The sequence below is a fragment of the Rissa tridactyla genome, chromosome 4 (genome assembly GCF_028500815.1).
Source record: "Rissa tridactyla isolate bRisTri1 chromosome 4, bRisTri1.patW.cur.20221130, whole genome shotgun sequence".
Classification (NCBI taxonomy): Eukaryota; Metazoa; Chordata; class Aves; order Charadriiformes; family Laridae; genus Rissa; species Rissa tridactyla.
In genome coordinates, this window is record NC_071469.1 from 73,915,945 (window position 1) to 73,936,409 (window position 20,465).

The 20,465-nt window shown below is 47.0% G+C and overlaps 2 protein-coding genes across 19 annotated transcripts in view; one reads left to right on the forward strand and one right to left on the reverse strand.

Moving 5' to 3' along the window:
* Positions 1-17,170, forward strand: part of BBS2 (Bardet-Biedl syndrome 2) — a 30,574-nt gene extending 13,404 nt beyond the window's left edge. For 4 of the 18 annotated variants that reach the window (XR_008465992.1, XR_008466007.1, XR_008466008.1 and 1 more), the window contains 12 exons: positions 164-335; positions 1,346-1,475; positions 2,345-2,476; positions 2,995-3,132; positions 3,354-3,466; positions 4,176-4,324; positions 4,985-5,207; positions 7,765-7,849; positions 8,650-8,756; positions 9,426-9,574; positions 12,424-12,549; positions 15,176-17,170. Coding sequence is in view for 1 of the 18 variants with exons in the window: in XM_054199000.1 (XP_054054975.1) it covers positions 164-335; positions 1,346-1,475; positions 2,345-2,476; positions 2,995-3,132; positions 3,354-3,466; positions 4,176-4,324; positions 4,985-5,091 (941 nt within the window). In the remaining 17 variants the exon portion in view is untranslated. Of the gene's footprint in view, positions 1-163; positions 336-1,345; positions 1,476-2,344; positions 2,477-2,994; positions 3,133-3,353; positions 3,467-4,175; positions 4,325-4,471; positions 4,574-4,984; positions 5,424-7,764; positions 7,850-8,649; positions 8,757-9,425; positions 9,575-12,423; positions 12,550-15,175 lie in introns of those variants that run through there. The other 14 variants (XR_008466002.1, XR_008466003.1, XR_008465999.1 and 11 more) reach the window with 14 other exon arrangements.
* Positions 9,568-20,460, reverse strand: OGFOD1 (2-oxoglutarate and iron dependent oxygenase domain containing 1). The gene is made up of 13 exons (XM_054199005.1): positions 20,277-20,460; positions 20,051-20,196; positions 19,917-19,963; positions 19,251-19,351; positions 18,262-18,378; positions 17,663-17,754; positions 14,574-14,702; positions 14,093-14,206; positions 13,873-13,952; positions 13,429-13,724; positions 11,976-12,098; positions 11,068-11,126; positions 9,568-10,534 (listed from the first exon to the last, which is right to left on the reverse strand). The coding sequence occupies exons 1-13, from the start codon at positions 20,425-20,427 to the stop codon at positions 10,373-10,375; spliced, it is 1,617 nt and encodes a 538-aa protein (XP_054054980.1). The 5' UTR covers positions 20,428-20,460; the 3' UTR covers positions 9,568-10,372.
* Positions 20,461-20,465: the final 5 nt, after the last annotated feature.

A 20,465-nucleotide genomic window follows, 5' to 3' on the forward strand; every position in this document is an offset into this window, starting at 1 on the left:
ATACAGTCAGGTCCAGATGTGATCGTGCTGGTCAACTGGGGTATTTTAACAATTCAGAGGAGGGGTGTAAAGAGTCAACTGTGCTTACTTCTGAAAACAGTGGTGGTTTGTTGCCAGAGGACAGCTGTTAATTTAGGAACTGCTTTTTCTTCCTGTTGCTAAGACACAATCATCCGTGCTGTGCTGATCTTTGCTGAAGGCATATTTGAAGGAGAGAGCCACGTGGTACACCCCAGTCTCCAGAACCTCTCTGGTTGTGTCCGCGTTCCCCTTATTCCCCCCAAAGACGTCCCTGTGGATTTGCACATCAAAGCCTTTGTGGGTTACAGAAACAGGTGAGTTTTGTGTTGGGATCTCTGCTGGTCTCCAGAGCTAACTGTGTGACCAGGAAACAGCAACGATGTGCCTTCATGCTTGTCACGTGGGGAGCACACCGTTAATTCCCTCGTGCCCCACTTCTCTGTGTTAGTGGAAGTAGAGCTGGAATACTTTCTTAAAAACACTCTTGCACCTGTGATGCTGAGCTCTTCTCCAGACAAAGTCTAAATGCTCTGGAGGCACTGGGACCTGCTGTGCTCCGGCTCTGCCTCTGGGGGAACAGCGAGCATTTCTTGTCCGTGGATGCCTTACTGTGGGTCTCTGGAGGGAGCTGGGAGAGGTAGAGGTTGTATCCAGGCTGCCTGCTCTAAGTGCCTGCCTCTCCAGGCTCAGAATGATGCCTGCTCTGGCTGAAGTACCTGAGCAGGCCTGAAAGCACAGCGGTGTCTTTCAAGCTACGAAGTTAAGTTTGTCTTCAGGGCAAGTAGAAAGTAGCATATGCCTGACTTCAAGACAACAGTTTTCCAGTTTCCAATAGAAATAAAATGTCTTCATATACACTTGACACCAGCTTTTTCCCTGCTCATATCTGCTTCCTTTCCCTGAATGAGGAGGCATATTTTGAGAGCTAGCCAACCACTGCAGAAGGAATGTGTAGAACTTAATTCCTTTTTTTGTTTTCTCTATTTGTCTTTATTATTGCTTTTAGTAAGACTTCACCGAACCTGTAAAGAAAATACTCAGTCACATAGTAAGATCTTAAATATGTTAGCCTAGAGAACATATTTCATTGGAAGGATTATGGAAAATGTAAGCAGTAGGGAGGAATCATTCAACCTCGTGAATGAGGTTACCCCAAAGCCTGGAATTTTCAAGATCCAGTGTTTTTTCTGGGAAACAGAGCTGATTACATGTCTGGAAGCTGCTGATGTCAGTAGCCAGCTAAAAATGGACTGGGAACCATTGCAGTAGGTGAATACCTGGTATGTTAGTAACTGTCTCTATTTGTCCTTTGGCTTGGTTCCAGCACACAGTTCCATGTATTTGAGTTGACAAGACAGCTTCCTCGCTTTTCCATGTATGCCCTGAGCAGCCCAGACTCAGCCGCGGAGCCGCTGAGCTTTGTTAACTGCACAATGAATGAGAGACCGCAAAGGGTAAGTTTCTGCTCTGCTTCCTATTTCCCACTCCTGCGTAGAGACACTGCAGGTGGAGGGTTTGCAATTAGCTTGAGGATTCCGAAAGCAAAGGGAAAATTATGCAGGGAACTGCAGCGCTGGCCTTTGGAGTCTGTGTCAACAACTTGACTCAGTGCTTTTTTTCCTTCTTTGAAAGATTGCTTCAGGAGTTCCTGAAGCTGTGGGAACTAATGGCCTGAGAACGTGAGGTGTTTCAGATACTGTATTGTTTGCTGTGTGACAATTGATGGAATGCCAGCAGCGGCAGCTCTGTAGTGAGTGACGAATTCTGTAAATGACCAGCAAACAGGAAAAAGGCAATACAGTGCCCAGATAGTGGTTCCGTTTCACAACATATGAGCAGCAGTGCTGTAGCTTTGGTTCTAAAAGATGTGAATTGTGGGATGGGGGTAATTAGAGCTGGTTGTTTCCCTCATAACTGGAGGGCTCTGCCCTATTTACATGGCCTTTACTGCATTAAATAGCCAATGCAAAAAAAAAAAAAAAAAAAAAAAAAAAACCAAGATGAAAAGAAACTTTCCTTGAAAGAACCAAGCCTTGCTTCCCAGCTTTCTCCAGTCCCAAGGCCCAGGCTTATGCTTTGACCTTGGGCTGTGGTCTCTGGTTGTTGGATTTGTTTTTCTGTGGAATATTCAGCTTTGGAGCAAGGATTCAACTATGCTCATTCTAACAAGTTCATGACATGGGATTAGGGGATGAAATTTAGTGAATGACATTTCCAAGGCACCCTGTGTGCCCTGGCGCACATCATATGCAGGGACATTGCATGGTTCTCCAGGCTTTTCACGCAGTTTGATGGCTGATGCTCTTCGTTTTATTTTTGCAAGATTGTTATGTGGCTGAATCAGAGCTTCTTACTACCAGAGGATGCAGAGTTTCAGAGCGCTCCCTTTCAGGTTTGCTTCACTTCTCTTCGTAATGCAGGTCAGCTCTGCATCAAAATCAAGCCCGGCGGAGAGGTGAGTACCTTCATGGACAAGGGGAACACCCGTTTAATTACACCCTGGTGAAACTTAAGGGTGGTGTCAATACAAGGCAGTAAAAATGAAAGACAACTGAACAGGCAGAGAAAGTACTCATGTTTTAGGGATGTTTTTGGAAACTTTTGGGTCTTTTTACTGTTAGTGGGTAAAATTCCAGGACCAGTTAATGAAAAAATCCTGCTTAGCCTACAGATCTGTAGGAAGGCGTTTGTTCCCACACAGGGTGGTTTCAGGGAGCCATAATTTCTGCCTGTAACTTTTGCACTGGTCCTCTATGCACAGATGCCTCTTTGCCCCAGGCCTGAATAAAAGCCCCTTTGAAATCAGTGTCGTCTTATCTACTGAAAGCCTAGAGCTTGCTCATACAACAGTTTTGCCTCTTGATAGAATGAACTGCTTTGAGGCCAGGTAACTGAGAGGCAGTCCTGCTGGGCAATTCTGGGAGATACTTTGGCATGGAAGAGCACCGAAGTGCTTTCTTTCCTTTCTGATAGATTTCCATCAACACGGATGATATTGATCTGGCTGGTGACATTATCCAGTCAATGGCCTCCTTTCTGGCCATCGAAGATTTGCAGGTGGAAGCAGATTTCCCTGCGTACTTTGAGGAGCTGCGGAAAGTGTTGGTCAAGGTGAGGAGGCATCGGACGTTTCTAAATTGTCAGCTAAGCAGTCACTGGGGGCATTTGTGTGATAGGATCTCTGAACTGCTTTAACACTTTGCGGAAATCATGCAGCCATGGCTTGCTGTGCAAAGACAATGGGACACCCTCAATTTTCTGTTTATTCTTTGTTTTGTGGAACAGACCCAGAGTGCCAGGGGCCCTTTCTCATGACTGTTTTTCTTGGACAGGTGGATGAACACCACGCGGTGAATCAGAGGCTCACTGCCGACATGGCTGAACACTCCAACCTCATCCGCAGCATGCTGGTTCAGGCGGAAGATGCACGGCTCCTGGGAGACATGTGAGTAATTGCTGCTTAGCTTGAGTGTTTTAGGTTTAGAACAGCCAATCTTTGCTTTTCAGGCAGAAAAGAGCACAAAACCCATTTGTGTGATATAGGGGTTATCTAGTTACAACTCTTGTTGTTAAATTGGTACCTTTGCTGGTCCCACCATGAGCTTTCCTTGAGCCTTGTTCTTCAGGTGGAAAACTAGTCTGGGAAGACAAAAGGGCGGAGGTAGGGGCTTAGCATGATGCAGGTGGGGTGAATCAACCTCAAGATGGTGAGATAATTAGAAAACACACAATAAGGGAAGAAGGCAATAAAAGCTCTCTGCACTGTGTGAACTTTTGAGAACACCAAGAAAGAAATTTTGGGTGTAAGTCCTTTCACTCTGACTTGCTGTGTTCTCCTGCTAATGTCCTCTCTTTACTGTCAAGAGCAGCAGTAAAGAGGTCTGAGCTAATGTAGAGCGGTGTTACTTTAACTGGCGAAGGTGGCATCTCCTCTTTGGGTTGCCGAATAAAATAACTGCAAAAATAGACCACTTTTTTCAGTAAGATAATTAGTATAACCAACATGTCTGGACAAGTCTGTGTTGTAGCTGGCAGACATGTGGATAACTGTGGTAGCCATCACAACCACGTATCGCAACACCTTTATGTTGACAAACCAGGAATGACATCCTTGTCCCCAGAGATGCAAATAACTGGACTGATTGTTCCCCCAGGAAAAACATGAAGACACGGTACATCGAGCTGTATGATCTTAACAGAGACTTAATAAATCAATACAAAATTCGTTGCAACAATCACACGGAGCTGTTGAATAATCTGAAAGCTGTGAATCAGGCAATCCAGAGGGCTGGGCGGTTACGCAGTAAGTATATGTGTTTGGAGGGAATGGCGAGTCTTGGACCCCAGTGAGGCAGATAAGATGTGTCTCGGAGGCCGCCTGGGTTAGTTAAGTGACTTCAGGCTTTTTGACCTGAAACTGAATTAGTAGAAGTAATCTTCTGTTTTTCAGCCAAAGCCAATTGCCTGTGACGGTGAACTGTGGGTGTCCAGTGTAATCTGGGATCACGATTTTAGAAAGAACAGTTCAAAGCGGTTTCCAGCTTGCTGGATGGTATAGAAATTGCTAGTTTTGTTGAATGCAATATTAAAAGCACTTTTAAAGTAGTGTTTCAGTTCTTAATTTGTAATTCTGCCTAAAAAAAAAAATCATCTTAAGCAGGGCTGTTTATCTATATTATTGGTTCTGTAGGTCTTTGGGGAAGGAGGTATTTTTTGTGTATTTATAGCATTCCCCTTTCAACAAGTCCTTTAAGCTGCTTTCTAATAGAGCTATCAATGATTCTTCTTTAAAGAAAGGGGTTTGTTTATGTACTAGAGAAAAGGTGGCATTTCACTGTGTATTTAAAAAATATTTGAAAGAGACCCCTAAATTTTTGAGGCTGGGTGAAATAAGTATTTTTACCAGTTTCTTACTGAGTAACTGAAGTGCTTTTTCTTTTCTTTCCTTTTATTTTCTTTACAGTTGGCAAACCTAAAACACAAGTGATCAGCGCTTGTCGGGATGCGATAAGAAGCAACAACTTTAACATGCTGTTCAGGATAATGCGTGTGGGAACAGCCTCTTCTTAAAGTGACTGGAGGAGCAGCAGTTGCACAGGGCCAGCGTTTCCATGCAGCGGGCAGATAACGGACCAATAACGACAATTCAGTCCCCTACCCCACTGTAGGGGGAAGTAATTGCAAAGGTAGTATTTTAGTTAAGCCATCAGGCAATAAATGTTATTATGCAGGCCAAAGCTTCATGAAGAAAATATCAGAGTTTAAGTGCAGATGTGATATTTATGCAAGACAGAGGTATAACCTTGGAACAGTTATTTTTCTTACAGTAACTTATTTATGTATTTTAATATATTTTGTAGTTAAGGCATCGGCCTCTTCCATTAAAACATAGACTGGTTTGACTGCTTTTGGTCTGATTTAGTTGGGGACGTGCGTATGGTTAAGTTTATTTGTTGAAAAAATCAAAACCAAACCACTCTTCTGGTTTTTCTGCGTAGTCTCTGTGCACTGAACTCACTCTCTGTGTCGGAGAATCCCAGGTTTCATTGCAGGGATGTGCTGCTTTCTAGGTAAACTGCAGTTCAGTGCCCTAGAAGCACCAAAGGGATAATATCTCCTTGCTGGCTTTTAAGCCAGAAGATCTTTGAAAGCCGTCCAGTTCCACGATCCATGTAGGTAGGAAGCGGTCTGTTTCAGATCCGGCGCTCTCCCCACACCTGGATCGCAGGAAGTTTTGCTTCCAGCTACTGGTTCTGTGCTACTGCTGGAAAAAAACAAACCTGCAGATACTGAGGTGGGCAAGGGTGCATTTCGGGAACAACAAAAACAACTACACACCCAAGCTTGGTGCATACTTATGAAGAGCTGGCAGTACTTAATGGGATCAAAAGAAGGTATTGAAAAAGGTCTTGGCTCCTGGCTCAAACCTGTTATTAATTGTGGGATCGCTTAGAATTGGATTAAAATATTACAGTAAGGCTCTATCTTTAGATCTAAGATATTTTAGAACCTTTGCCAAAGCAAATTTCTTCTAGAAGCTAAAAATATCCTGCACAGGATGGAGGTTGGGCCCCAGTGCTCCTAGCTCCTGTGCCATTCATCACATCTCCCACCGTATGGATCGGTGTTTGGAATGTGGGCGGGGAGGAGGCAGTTCACCTCTGTGAAGCAAAGTTCTTGGGTGGCTTCTCGGGGCTGCGAGGAGTATCCACATCCTGTAGCTGGTCTGTCTCTTACTTGCCATTACTGAACTAAAGCCAGCAGCCCACCATCCATTACAGAGCAACTGGTGAGCCTGCAGCCAGTGGAATGGGGAAAGTAATTCTTGCAATTTATTTTAATCCCCAAAATGTCCCCTTGCCACTGCCTCAGACCCTTCAATATGAAGAACTGCCCTGCCAAAAGTATGGGTCTCTGTCACTTCTAATCTGCAGCAGGAGCTCATTTGAATCCTTTTAAGAACCTGGTTGTTAGTCAAATCCAGCTCCTCGGTGCAAAGGGTGGTGAGCCACCCATGCTGTTCTAAGCAAGTGAGCTTTAAGACTTGATTATGGAACAGTCTACTGGCATAAGCGCTGGGCTTTCTGCCGCCTGCTGTACCTGTTCCCACTCTTTCAACCTCTTCTTCCGTATGTTCAAAATCCTAATGCTTGCTTGCTTACATTTATGTAGTCCATTCAGCGATGACAGAGCGGCTCTGGTCAGAAAGCAGCTTTCCCGTCAGCCCTGATGGTCAGGGCTACACGCCAGGCACTCCTAGTCCTGGCTCTGTTTTCCTCTTGGCAGTCAGGTCAGTCCTTCGGTCACAGTCCAGACCTCCGATAAGGTTGATTTCCCCCAGTTAAGTTTCTGACAACAAATTTGTCATTTATTTTCCGGTAAAAACAACTTTTATCTTTGCCAAATGTAAAATCCATGTCCCGTAAGCTGAAGTGATACCAAGTTTGCAGTTGCCTGTTGAAATAAAGCAGCCCTTGGCTGTTACACAGCAGCCAGCTGACGTGAGCTGATCCTGCACTGGGAGATTGGTGGCAAACAGTCCCCACTGGTATGATTCATCCCAAGACTAACACCGAGTGATCCCCTTCTCAGGTATGGAAGGGCAACTGGTCATAGCAGGTTAAGCCACTGGTCGAGTACAGAATAGTCTCTGAAACCACACTGGTAGAGCTGCGTGTTGCTAAAAATTCATGGGCAAGGCTGCTGAGATGGCACCACGCCTTGGTACGTGCGCTGGGGACCGGGTCTAGACCACAGTCCTTCCTGAAACTTCAGTTTGGGATGGAGCTTTCCTCCTACGGCCCCTTTGCTGCCCAGGAAACACGCTGCAGAAGTACCGTGCTGGATCAGCACCCGCTGAAGAGGGATCTGTGCAACAGTGATTTTCAATCTCCTCATTTAAGTTCCAGTTTGGAGTTTAAAAAACAAAAAAAAAATTGGAACTGACACTTGACAACAGGTTGTCTGATTTTAGCCCCCGTTTCTCCCAAGTCCCATGGGTGGCTGCTCATCTTAATTAATACTAATTTACTGAATACCCGATGTCAGAACTTCATTGCTGCATGTTTCTGAATGCCAAAACCATTCCTTCACTGTTCTGTCTTGCTCCGTATTGAATTGTTCCTGGTTTTAGCTACTGGGCAAACTGATAACCACCACATCCCAAAAAATTTATTGTGAAGCGTTGCTCTAAATCGGCACTTCAGTAACTGAAAGCTGCTGGTACTGTGTGCCAAATGCCAGGCTTTGGAGGTGCAGCCAGCCGGTGGGAAACCCGTGTCTGCGTACAGCTGAGCTGATTGACGTCTGCGTGAGGCCATCTTGCTGGGTATGAAGTTTCTGTTCTCTCTTGCTCACGCTCTGTAACTCCGTTCGCTTGCTGTTCTCAATCCTATTTTCCTATATTGCCCTGCTTACTCATTTTGGGGGTATGTACATATTTCATATTCAGATTCCTTCCCATAATGATCAGAGTACTTTGCAAGCAGCTACGCCTATTTGTAAATACAGATTTGTATTCCGCAAAAGCATCTATAGAGAGGGCTCCCATTATTGGTTTGGTCTAAATTAAGACCTCTCCCTTTCCCCGAGTAGCTCACGTCATTTGAAATTTCAGCGAGTGGGGTCTTTCCCCTGTACCCGCAGTGCCAGCCGTGTGTGGGGCTGCCTTTGGCTTTCGAGGCTGAACCGGAAGGGTGGGAGAGCAGAGACGTGTTGATTTTTAAATCTTTGAATGCTAACTGCAAATTTGGCTTCTTGAATTACTTCATCTCAGTCACCGGAGGCAGAAGGGTGGCTCCGTGTGCGATCGGGGAGATACAGGCTCACTCAGGCAGAGGCTGGTATGCCCTCTAGTGTATTATTTATTATTAAAAAGCAGCAAGCTTCAGAGCGCCCAGCTTCTTCCCAGTCTTCTGGGAGGCTGTTCCAAGATCTACCAAGCATGCTCTTAGGTTGGCAACGCAGTAGACTAAGTAACTTCATTTTGTTAATTAATTTACTCCCAGCTTTGCCTAGCTGACTATGCTGTGGTATCTGTCACCTTTGCTCGAAACTACCCAAACAATTTTATTTAATTATTTTTTTTTCTTGGAAACCTCCATCACTTGTCTGTTTCTACTGGAGCAGCTCAGAATAAGAACTATTTTCTCCCCAAGAACAGCTGCTGCCCAGAAACCAGTAATTCACAGAGAGCGTCCTGTCCTTGTGTTTAACTTCATCCCCTTGTCTTTTAAGTAAGTAGCTTAAAGCAGTTGCGGGGGCTGAGACACCTCTCCTTTTAGAAGCAACGGCTGTAGCTTCATGCTTTGGTGATTCCTTTTTCGAACCTTATGCATTGGGATCGCAGCTGAAGTTTGTTACTCCCATATCTTCATGAAGACATGCCCGAAGGACATCCTGCTGCTGCGCCGAGGGGTGCAGAGTACTCGTGTGCCAACGCAGCTTGTCTTGTGTTGAGCTTACTGCTCCTCTGCTGCCAGCTGTGGTCTCACGCCACCACGCTGGTCTTCAGTAACAGGCCTGAAACTGGAGAGGCAGCAGACTCTAATCCAAAGCTGCCCTCTCCCAGCCCAAGAGAAGCAGGAGGAATAATGCGTGTACACTCTCCCCTGCAACTGTCTGGCTTGGAGGAGCTGAAAGTACACCTGTGTCTATTCATTGCCAAAAAATCTAAAGTTTCAGGCAAGCACGTGCAGGCCAGGGCCGAGCTGGCAGCAGGGTATCCTGCAGTCTGGCTGCCTCCCGAGGCAGCCAGCACGGCTCAGCAGCAGCACCTCTTGCCGGGCTAGACACCTCAGTCTGGCACAGTCCTGCTCGCAGTGAATGTGGGGCAGTGCTGGAAATGTGTCCTGGAGGAAACTATGGCACCAAGACCACCGTCTGTCTTGTACTGTTTACCACAGGAGCTGTGTATCTGCTGCCTGGAAAGATCTGAGCTGGTCTCCAGTGACAGAAGCCGTGTCAGAGCTCAGCAGACCCCAGGACAAAACACAACACAAGGCCACGCTGTTGGTGACCCTCCCGCTGCCTGTGGATGACAAGCCAGGGAGAGGTGAGTTAGCACCTTCCTGCTACCAGCCCACTGCCCATTCTGAGGCTGGAGCCACAACCCTCTCACAGAGCCATCCACGCAGAGAAGGACGCAGGAGCGTCTCATCTCCTGAGCTTGTAAATTGTTCGGAGAAAGGGCTGCATCTGGGTCTGTCTGCACAGCATTTAGCATAATAAAGTCCTGGTCCTTGTTACAGTGCCAGGTCCTGCTCAATGCCAGCAGCTTTATAGCTTCACTGTCTTCTTTCCCAACTCCACAGAGTTGTGCAGCTGGAAAAACCTCATATTTCCCGTGGCAGCTCCTTTATTTCTGCCTCTACAAACAGGGAACACAGTTAAGCCCCAGCAAATGTCTTCAGCGTTTTGTAACAAGACTTGCCCAACCAGACTTTGAAGCATTTAACTGACCCATTTCCTTTTTTTTTTTTTTTAATAAAATCAGTCATAAGCTTGGGGCAATGTACAACCGCAATTTTCACCCTGGCAGGCTAGAGCTGCATCCCACCGTGCTGTTTTCACGAGAGAGCAGCTGGAAAGCTGACAGCTATGTGACGATGATGCCCACCGCATAGCATTAAAAGCAGTCAAGAGTGTGCGCTACAAAGGACTCGGGAGGAGACTGAATTTCCATTTGTACAGTTAAAAAAAGCCACCTGGACCCCACTTAGCAGGGCACAGCTCGTACACGGCATGACGAGGGTAGTAACAGCAAAGTCTCTCTGGGCTTAGGCCCCAGCCAAATGCCTGGGTACAAACCTGCCCCCCCCTCCATGCGACACCAGTGTCCCACTCTGCACCATCACTCATAATAGACAAAGGAAAAATCCCAAAATCCTGTTCTGTTTGGGTGCTTTTTCAGGCGTGCCAAGCTACGGTGATTGATGTATTTCACAAACTTCATAGTTTCTTTGTCTCTGTAAACTAAGGCCAAGCAGTTGTCCTCTGGATTCACTGTCAGCAGCTAGAAGGAATGGAAGTAAGGGAGGAAATCAGTTTCCCAAAAATGGCTTTAATATCATTCCTAGGAAGAAATAACCGTTTCAAAAGCTAGTCAGAACAAAGGTCTGGTGTTAGAAAATTAACTGTGTCACTATTTTCATTTTAATACCCCTCAACCTGAAGCCTTGTTGATTCTGGACAACTTCTTAGTATGACTGCTCAGCGCTCTCACTAGTCTGACACTGAATGTGACCCTAGTGAACAGCCCTCCTCGGGAACACATCACCTCTGCCACAGCCTGGTGCCCCTCTGAGGCTTCCCAAATGCCACCAGATGCAGGTGGCATTAGGCACCGTGAGAGCTTAAGCTTTACGGTGAACATTAACCTCTTGAAGCTGAAGCCAGAGCTACACGCTTGAGTAGTAATTCAGGCATTAAGGCTCCAGTGCGATACCGAGCACCCGCAGGATTATGTTAGCATTACAACAAAGTGTAATTATGCCTCTCCACCCTAAACAATTTATCTAATTTGCAGCTAGCAACTGAGGTCCTTACCTCTTCATCTTCACCTTTAGCAATGTAGGAAGTAAAGCCACCATATTCTGGATCCCAGTCTTAAAAGAGAAAAGAAAGGTTCTTAGAAAGTTCAATGCTGTCCAGGCTCTGCACAGCCTTCCTGGAGGTGCTTGTTTTCCACCCCACTCCCCGCAGTTACTGGATACAGGATGATCCCCAGTTTGCTTCTTGCCAGTCTGGTTTTTATTATTATTTTTTTTTTTTCAAATCAGAAACAACTTGAAGCAAATGTACCAGACTTGCCTTTTACCACAGACGGGCCATTTAAGGCTGCTTGGCGCTCTGCTCCTCACATGCAGAGCAGTTTTGCCTTAGCAGATAGATATGCAAAAGGCTTGCAGTATAATTACCGGCTTGTGCCAGGCGGTTTCAGCCATGCGTTCTGGGCTTAGCTAGTCCAAAATGCTTACGTTTAGATTTTTGTTTTCACCACTATCTAGCTAGCGATCAGCCGAAAATGCCTAGACATGCCTGAAGTGACTTTTGAAAACCCTGGGCTTTGTGAATCGGAGGCAGTGGTAATTTTGATGAGAAAAGGGGCAAAATACACCACTTTTAGTGGGTACTCTGGCCACCTCACCCTCTGCCGTGCCCAGAGCCATGGCCCTAGTGAGAGGAAAGGTCTGGGAGACGCAGCCTTTCCCTCTGCCCAAGCGCCACCTCCTGGCTCCAGCCGGAAAGGTCAAAGCTGGTCCCAAGGCCACATTCCCAATCTTTGGGCAAGTGCTTATGCAGAAGCGAGGACTAGGATAAAGTCTGCAGAGCCCTTCTATGTAGGAAAGAACAGGGAAATTCTTGGCTATCATAGCATTGCTGAGAATTCAGAAGTCCTTCCTTTAGGTAGACCTTGTAAGGAGAGTCTGATAACTTGCATGTTGTCTGCTTACCCTCACAGCCACAGAAGAAGAGCAGGTCGAGAGCAAATTCTGTTGCTTGAGCGTCATGGACTAGAGTATAGTGCCCGTGGGTCCAGCGCCGCAGCTCCCCTGCACACACAGGAGTACCCGAGCCTAGAAGAGGGCACAGAGAAGCCAAGGAAAACAATGACATTGTACAAGAGCTGACGCCTGCACAGCTAAAGGCATGTAGGGGGCAAGCCCCTGCGCTGCCATGCCACTGTGGAGCTGTTTGCCAGCCCCAGGAAAGCCTTCAGGGAAGACAAAGTAAAACCACAGATCTCATGTTAACTTTTTTCCTAGATGCAGCTCTAAGTTATGTGCTTTGACCAGTGTGGAGGAATGGGATAAAATTTGCTCTTTGAAAGGGACCAAGCTGTGACGCGCTCTGGTTTAACCAGTTCCTCCTTTTGTTTTCGTTGTTTTCCCCCTTTTCAAGATTTACAGTAGCACTCCAAACTTCAAGAGCCAGCAACGTATCTGTTCTCGAAGTACTGAAACAACCGGATGCTTCAGTGAAGAATGACATTGCTCTGAACTCACTCTTCACTTGCCGTCCCAGGAGGTATGTCAGAATTTGGGGAAGCCTTTCTTGTCTGATGGCTCTAGCTCAGTTTTCAATCCCTGCAGCCCCAAACTATGCCCTCCTCGAACGTGAATTTAAAATCAAGCAGTGGGAACATGGCAGGTAGAAGAGGCAAAACGACTAGCTGTGAAAATCGGAAAAACAAAGCTTTTGTACCGGGTAAGCGTTCTGCTGGGATTTTCAGTAGGATTTGGGTTTTTATTACATTCTGTTCCATTGTCTACTAACTTGCCTGACTCAGTACCAATATGAGCATTTTCAAAAATTCTACCCTTAAGCGTCAAAGGCACTGTTCTAAAGAAACAGCACCAATCCATGAATCCCAAATTAATCTTTTCTAGCAACGATATCTCATTGCTGACAACTAAGTGGTTATTTAGGCTGGCAGCATTTTCTGAAAGGTTAAAGCCTAGTTTTAGGTATTGGTTTTCTAATTCTAATTATCTAATATCTAATTTATTTCTGATCTGTTCACTTTCTTCCTTTTGATTTGGTCTCCTACAAGAATCTACTTTAGGTGAAGCAGGGGTGTAACTACTGGCAAAAGATTATTGGGCAATTAATTAACACCCCCCCTCACCCATGCCTTAACTCCTACAGAAGTCCCACCCTTAAGACTTAAGTCCGTTCAAAACGGTATCTTCAAGTTAGTTGGTTTTATTCCAAATTCTTTTGCAATGCTCACTTATTTTGGATACCCAGTGTTACATGCTTCAAGTGCCCCGTTTGTGCTGCTGCCTTGCACTGGCTGTAGTACAAGGTGAAATCTAGTTCCATTAAGATCACTGGGAATTCCGCTACCAACATCCTTAATGTCAGGATTCTGCTCCAGCCCTTTCATGCTGCTGCTGGACTTACCATTCTGTGTCTCGCCACCTTGTGCTTCAGGGATGTTGTCAGGCTGGTCTGGCTGGTGGGGATTGCCATCAGCGTGTTGTTCAGTCTCTTCCTGCTCGGATTTGGGACTGCTGTGCCCAGCGGTGTCTGCTGCTCTTCCTTCCCCAGCATCTTCATCCTCATCAGAGGGAGCCAGGAAGTGCAGCTTTAGGCCAGTGAAGTTGGAAAGCAGTAAAAACAAGGCCTCAGAGCGTAAGAACTGCATGAATTTCTTCAGCATGTCAGGGAGGCTGTCTTCCTCTGCTGTCTCATAGAGTCTGAAAGACAGTAGATGTATCAGCAGATGTATCTCCTTGTTGGAGAACCAACAAGGACCACATCCATGGGGGCAGCATCAACCAGTGCAGCCTCATGGCAGTTCCTGCTCGGCCTGACCAATACGAGCAGGATGCTGTCACTCCCCACCTTTTATTAGCAGGTCCTCGGCTACTCCACTGGATGTCTTTGTTCTCCAAAGCTTGACACAGTAGTTGGTATTTCTCTTTCTAAAGGAGAAAGATAGCGCAGAAACTTTAACATTTAGCTCCCACATCTCCCTTGGTGTGCTAGAAGCAGCCATCCTCTGCTCTCGAATAAGGCACTCTTAATTATTTTTCTAACTTGTTTGAGGCTCCTAAGGGCTCACCTTAAAAAAATCCTTCAGGAGAATTTCTGATCGCTCCTCAAATTCCTCCTGGATTTGAGCTTGGGAGTCCATGTCCAAATAAACTAGATTGATCCACTCATACAAGATTTCATGCTGGAAGGGAAATGGATTTGAATGTTGGATTTGCAAAAATAAAAAGGATTCCCCAATTACCCAGCTGGCCACAGGGCTGGATTCCTCCACACACACACTCCATTCCTTTCTTTTTTTTTTTAATTGCACTATGAGTATTTGCTGCCTTCTCTGCACTATTGTAGGTGTGCAAAATGTACATAATCAAGAAAGACAGACAAGAAAGAAAGAAACCAGCTACAAATTTATGGACAGGAAACAAAAAAAAAAAGAGAATGGGATAAGTTAAAGATTAAAGCAACCCAAGCATCAGTGCATCCCGTAACAGGTCTTGCAGGGACAGGAAAGAAAGAGAAATGTAGAGAAGCAGACGTAGGTTGTTACTCACGTCGTAGGGGATGTGTGGGCTCCTGGGCAAGGCAGCTTCGATGTGGCGTGCAGGTCTGACGATTGGTGGGCCGTGAAACCAGCCGCTCACTGACAAGCGGCACTTCTCCTCAGACAGAACTTCTGACACCTGGAACAACGTTGAGCATCATGTTACTGTTTAGAATACAACACGTTTAAGGAGCAGCTGTAACAGGCACCACGTCGACTCATCACAGGAGATGGAGCTGACTCCAGAGAGCCTGCTGCATACACAGAAAAGTCAGACAAGGGCTACACCAGGCTGGTTTCTTCTTGGTTAACAGAAAGAGGGTTTAAAGCAAACTCTGATGCTCGAATCCATTGTAAATTTCCAGAATGCCAGTCCAAGCTTTTACTCTAAGCTCCCAGCAGAATCCATTCCATTTCTCCGAGAGCATTGAGTCAGTCTGATATTAGAAGTAATGGTATTTTAGTTTTCTACCATTCGTTCTGTTGAATAACCAACTATCATAGGCTGCAAAAATTAGCTGTGACAGCTTAATCTGGAAACTCAGGAAACACTGAGTATCTGTGGGTCCCTGCAGACTGTATCAGTCTACTTTTTTGTGCTTTAATTTTTAGAAAGTGCTGTAATACAAGCCATCGTGAAGAGCGTTTGCCTGATGCTTTTGGCTCTGGATTAAAGATCTACCTGTCAGACTAAGTGCAACCCCTCTGTCCTGGCTTTTAACCTGGTCTGTGGAAACCCTTGGGTTTTGCGGAGTGATGGCCACTGTTAAATCTTGATTTCATCAAATTGCACACTAAGGTAAGTTGGGTTAAACTGAAAAATTTCCACATTCTAGGGCACTGTACTGTAATGGCAGGATGAAGAGAAAGCCACCCCGTTATGACTGGTTGCAAGCCACAAACTGAATTTTTGAATAGCACATAAAGATTTTGCACTGGGTTTTTTGTTTGTTTGTTTTGTTTTTGTAACAGACTGGATGGAACAGGAGGAAGAAACAGCGAGTTTGTTCTGAAAGGGTTTTGGCTCTTATTGATTGTTACAGAGCTGTAGTGGCCCTTTCGTATACCACGAAGTCCAAAACCTGAAGATCTATTAGGCAGTACTGACTAAGTGCTCTTTGCCCAATATCAGAGAGGGATTTGAGGCTGGCACGTGCTGTGAAGGCTTCGTATCGCTCTGAGCCTGACACAGTTCTCTTAACAGTAACTTGCAGGCTCTACGCTTTACTGACGAAAGGGTCAAAGAAATGATTCAGTGGTTCAGCAAATACTCCAAGCACCACCAGTGAGATGCAGATCTGGGAGGCTTCGATTCACAGCACTCCCCGTTAAGCTTAATGCTTATTTTAAAAATAAGTTTATGATTTAAGCTGAGTTCATTGCCTGTGCTAACAGTATCTCAGACAGTGCACAGGACGGGATAGTGCTAATGTGTGGGATTAAGTTTAGGTCAGTAGGAGGCAGTCATAAGGCTAAGCGGAACGTGGATTTTTATGACAAGATTAAATCACTCCCTGAAAACAATTAGGGCAGTGACCAAGTAGATGCTTCTGTTAATTAAGAGATAAATAACACAGAAATAAAACCCTAAGCAGTCTAGGTGAGAACATACCCAACTTAAATCACCGATTTTCTTCCTCTCTAACCTTCTGCTCTGTGGCCCTGTTTGTAACAGTCCGTGGTATTCTGGAGTACACAGGAGTTTCAGACTTCAAGCCAGGTGTTTGTATCATGCAGTTCCACAGACTCTTCATCCCCTTCCCAAGCATCTTCCTGGTAAGTGCCACAAAGTCCTACTTAACCATATCAGCATTTCTACTGTAGGGAACCCCGTTACACCTGTGTTACAGAGGGGGTAAAGCCGTATCTGCATAGTGCTCTATGGGTAAGGTGATGCGCTGAGAAGCTCTTCTGGAGCAAAGTCATGGCGTCTGCATGAAAAATGTGAGCTAGTTTAAACAAGCAAACAAACAAAAATCTCTCGTCACCACAGCCAAACCAACAGCTGTTGACAGATATTAGTTTTTTAGCTTAAACAAGTAAGTTTAATAAGAATACGTGACTTAGGGTTATAATATGGTGTGATTTATGCTGTTTGCCTAGCTTTACTTAGCGTGAGCATCTAGATTTGCTGAAGCCTTTAGGCTGTAATAGATTTTCTTAGTAATTTTCCTAGCAGCTGGTACAGTGCTGTGTTTAGTCTTCTAGCGTGAGGAAAAATGTTGATAACACACTGATGTTTCACTAGTATTTTTCCCTAAGTCTGGGACTTTTCAGTTCCCCCTGTTCTGCCAGCAAGTGCAGGTACACAAGAAGCGTAAATCAGACAATAAGGAGGCTCCAACCCTCAGCAGAGACTGCAAATTAACAAGATACAAGCAGTCAATGGCCTGCCCGCCTGGACACAGAGGAAGAATCCAATAAGGTATTACAAGACCCCAGAACAAAAATCACCATTGGACTAAAAGATGCGTGAACAGCGCGTGTACAGATCACAAGGGTTTCATTGCCCAGGGATTTCTTCGTTCCACGTCCCTCTCTGGAAGCACCCAGCCCGGGCTGACCCTGCACCTGTACCTTTTGATTAAATTATTTACTTTTATAAAATTCAACGCCTGAGACTCTGCTGCGGGAAAACAAGGGTTGAGCCTGAAGAAGGAGGGATTGCACCCGAAAGTAAGAGTGCATGTATGTGAGGAGTCGAAAGGGGCACCCATTGGCCCCCTGGAGTCACCCGCTGCAAAGGGGCCCTGGCCCTAGCAGTTAAAGACTCTGGTGGGCAACTCCTTGAATGCTGTGTGAATGCTCAGGCAGCGGCTTCTCCTTTAACACAGCAATAGCTTGCCAGGATAGCAACACAAAATAATGGATATTTTTCTTCCCCCAGGATGTTGAAGCTAGACTGACAGTTTAAAGTTGGCTTTCTCAGTTCTTGTCCTCCTTGGAGTCCTGCCCTTAACACGCAGCACTTAGCATGAGTATCCATTCTACCTATGCTTCTCCCTTTCCCTTCTCCCTCCCCACCAGGGCTGTAATAACCCACAGAATGAATAACCACAACAACAAGAATCAAAAAATGAACAAAAGACAGCTCCTTGCCTGGTGGAAAGAGACTGGAGACACTTCAAAGAAAACCAGCGTGTTCCACGAAGGCACTAATGACTTGACGATTTGCTGTGGCTGAAAGTGCTCTGAGGAGGAAGAAAACAGACTCTGGTTAAGATATGAACTGTAACTCACTAGAAACTGCCATTTCTCTCTGACTTCATGACATTGCGACTGGCGATACACCTGGGAATAAGGGATGGAGCTCAGAGCAAGGGCTTGATGAGGAATCAGTGGACTTCTGTTGCTGGAAAGAAAAGTTATCTCCATCACTTTAGAGTTCCAAGCATAGCTATTGGCATCACTTCCATCCTACCTCCACTCTTGGCCCTTGAAAAAAAAAAAACGGAAAAAAAGGATTCCCCTCTTCACTGTCTTCTCCTGTTCCTCTGCTGTTGCCCATTAGCACTGTCTGCAAAGCCCGCTACAGCCCATCTCTAAAGTGCAAATTTTACCTATACGATTTTACCAGCTTCTCTAGACAAAGGAGAAACTCTTTTATCTCCCTTGCACTGTTTGAGGAGAGAGTTGCTGCAAGGGGCACATAAACTTCATCTTTTTCAGCCGCCCGAGGCTGAGCTCGCAGCTCTTACCGTCTGTGTTGTACAGGTCCAGCGTTCCGCCGTCGCTTTTCTCCCAGGGTGGCACAAGGTACAGGATGAAAGCAATCCTCCGACCTTCCAGCTCATCATCGTGGCACAGCAAGACATCTGCAATTACACACATTTTGCTGCAGTAGCACCTTTCCAGTACATGCATGAGTCATTCCAATGGCTGCTTCCCTGCTTTGTCCCCGCAAGAGTACAACAAGAAAAAACACACCCTTTCCAAGAACTGTATTTTCACTCGTCAGCATCACCAGCCCAAGATTTGCAAGATTAACTTCTGCGGGACTGCACTACAATCAGCGGATTAGCCCACTCTGGAGGTATGGGCAGTTATAACTCATCAGCCACCCCTCCGCGGCTGTCACTGGGTGCAGTGGACAGAGATTCCTGACTGAAATAATGATTCAAGCTCTTTTAAATACAGAACTGCCTTTTGAGTAGGTTTGTTGCTGGAGTAGAGGGGATGGGGGAGCCCTGGGAACAGAAAAGCTGGACCAACAATTCATCGCACAAAAGACATTGCGCAAAAGTAGATAGAACTGACAGCAGTAAAAATTTTTCCCCTTCCTACAGCGTTTTTTCACGGCTAAAAGGGTAGGCGCAGTTGTAACCTGGACTCACCAAGGTGACGGTTTAGCACCAGCCTTCACAAACTCAACCGTGGCAGCTGGAAGCGCAACACATCACCCTTTTGCATGGAAGCAAGATGCAAACACGGGCTGCACGTCTCCGAAAGGAGGGAGGCGTGCTGCAACACTGGGCCCAGTTAAAGCCATCAGCAGCATGAATTACAGCAACAGGGTTTTGTTTTCCTATAATTGGGACTTCATTTTAAGTGACTCTGATTTGCTGCTGATAGCTTCTAGGACCCTCCGGAACTAGAAAGGGGCTGTGGTGGGTTTATGTAATTAGGTATTCTGTAGTTTCCTATACACCCATAGAAGCTCTGGGGAAAGGATTGCTTATAGACTGACCGGTATATTCGTATTTAGCACAGGAGATGTCAATAGTCGGCTCCAACTCAATCTGGGTCACAGCAGAAAGCCAGGCTCGGAATTCTTCACACAGGGCATGCCTGAGAAGCCAAGCAAAAGGTATGTGTCCTCCCACATTATAAAACATATCATCATAGTTTATTTATCTCCCTTCCAACTATCAAACAGTCATAGAATGATCTGGGTTGGAAGGGACCTTAAAGCCCACGCAAGTGCCACCCCCTGCCCTGGGCAGGGACACCTCCCACCAGCCCAGGTTGCTCCAAGCCCCGTCCAGCCTGGCCTTGAACACCTCCAGGGAAGGCGAGAGCGCTGTTCCCGCCAGAGATGCTGTGTCCCTGTGGAACCGCACGGGAGCTGGCCAGGGAAACCTCACGGTGTTTACAACACCGCTGACGACAGCCGGCGGTGAAGCTGGAAGTGACAGTGTGAGGGCTGAATCAACTTGCGCTGCTCAGAAGGAAACCTTTAACCGACTTCAGGACCGTGACCGACACATATTCAGCTCTTCAAGACCGGTTTCTGGCATGACCACCGTGTCAGGAGGCGGCCCCAGCCCTTGCCTTCCCCCGGGGAGCAGGACAGGGCCGCTCCCCTCACCGAACCCACCGGGAGCTGGCGAAGCCCCGAGCTCGGCGGCTTTACCTCAGCGCGGCGACGTGGGGCTCCGTCCTTCCCCCCAGCTCCTCGGACTGCGGCGGCCCATGGAAGAGAAGAAGGGATGGGGGTTAGGGCGGCGGGGCCCGCCCCGGCGCGGCCCGGCCCGGCCCGGGGCCCACCTGCCGCAGCGAGAGGAGGTCGTTGCGCCGCCGGTGGAAGCCGAGGCCCAGCAGCTCGTCTCGCAGCGCCTCCGCCGAGGCCGAGCTCGCCAGGAAGCCGGGGATAACGCCATGCCGGAACGGGGCCGGCTCCACCGCTGCCGCCTCTGGAAGGGAAAAGCCGCCGGTGAGGGGAGGCGGGGGCCCGCCGCGGCGCAGGCCGGGCCGCGGGGAAAGGGGGCTGTACCGTGGCGGAGCGGCTCCCCACCGCCCCAGGCCGCCGCCGCCCGCTCCCGCAGGGCCGCGTCCCTCATGGCGGTGCAGAGCTCGGTGGGCGCCTCCCGCTTCCCCCGCTTCTTCCCCGCCGGCGGCGAGGCCCGGCGCCGCTTGGCGCTCATGCCGCTGGTCGCGCCGCCGGACTACAACTCCCAGCCGG

Excerpts from the sequence above, each read along its gene's own strand:
- OGFOD1 (XM_054199005.1), bottom strand. The coding sequence starts at position 20,427 with ATGAGCGCCAAGCGGCGCCGGGCCTCGCCGCCGGCGGGGAAGAAGCGG. Across the intron at positions 14,207-14,573 it reads GCCCACACATCCCCTACGAC|CATGAAATCTTGTATGAGTG; the intron begins GTGAGTAACAAC and ends TTTCCCTTCCAG. Across the intron at positions 13,953-14,092 it reads TCCTGAAGGATTTTTTTAAG|AAAGAGAAATACCAACTACT; the intron begins GTGAGCCCTTAG and ends TTTCTCCTTTAG.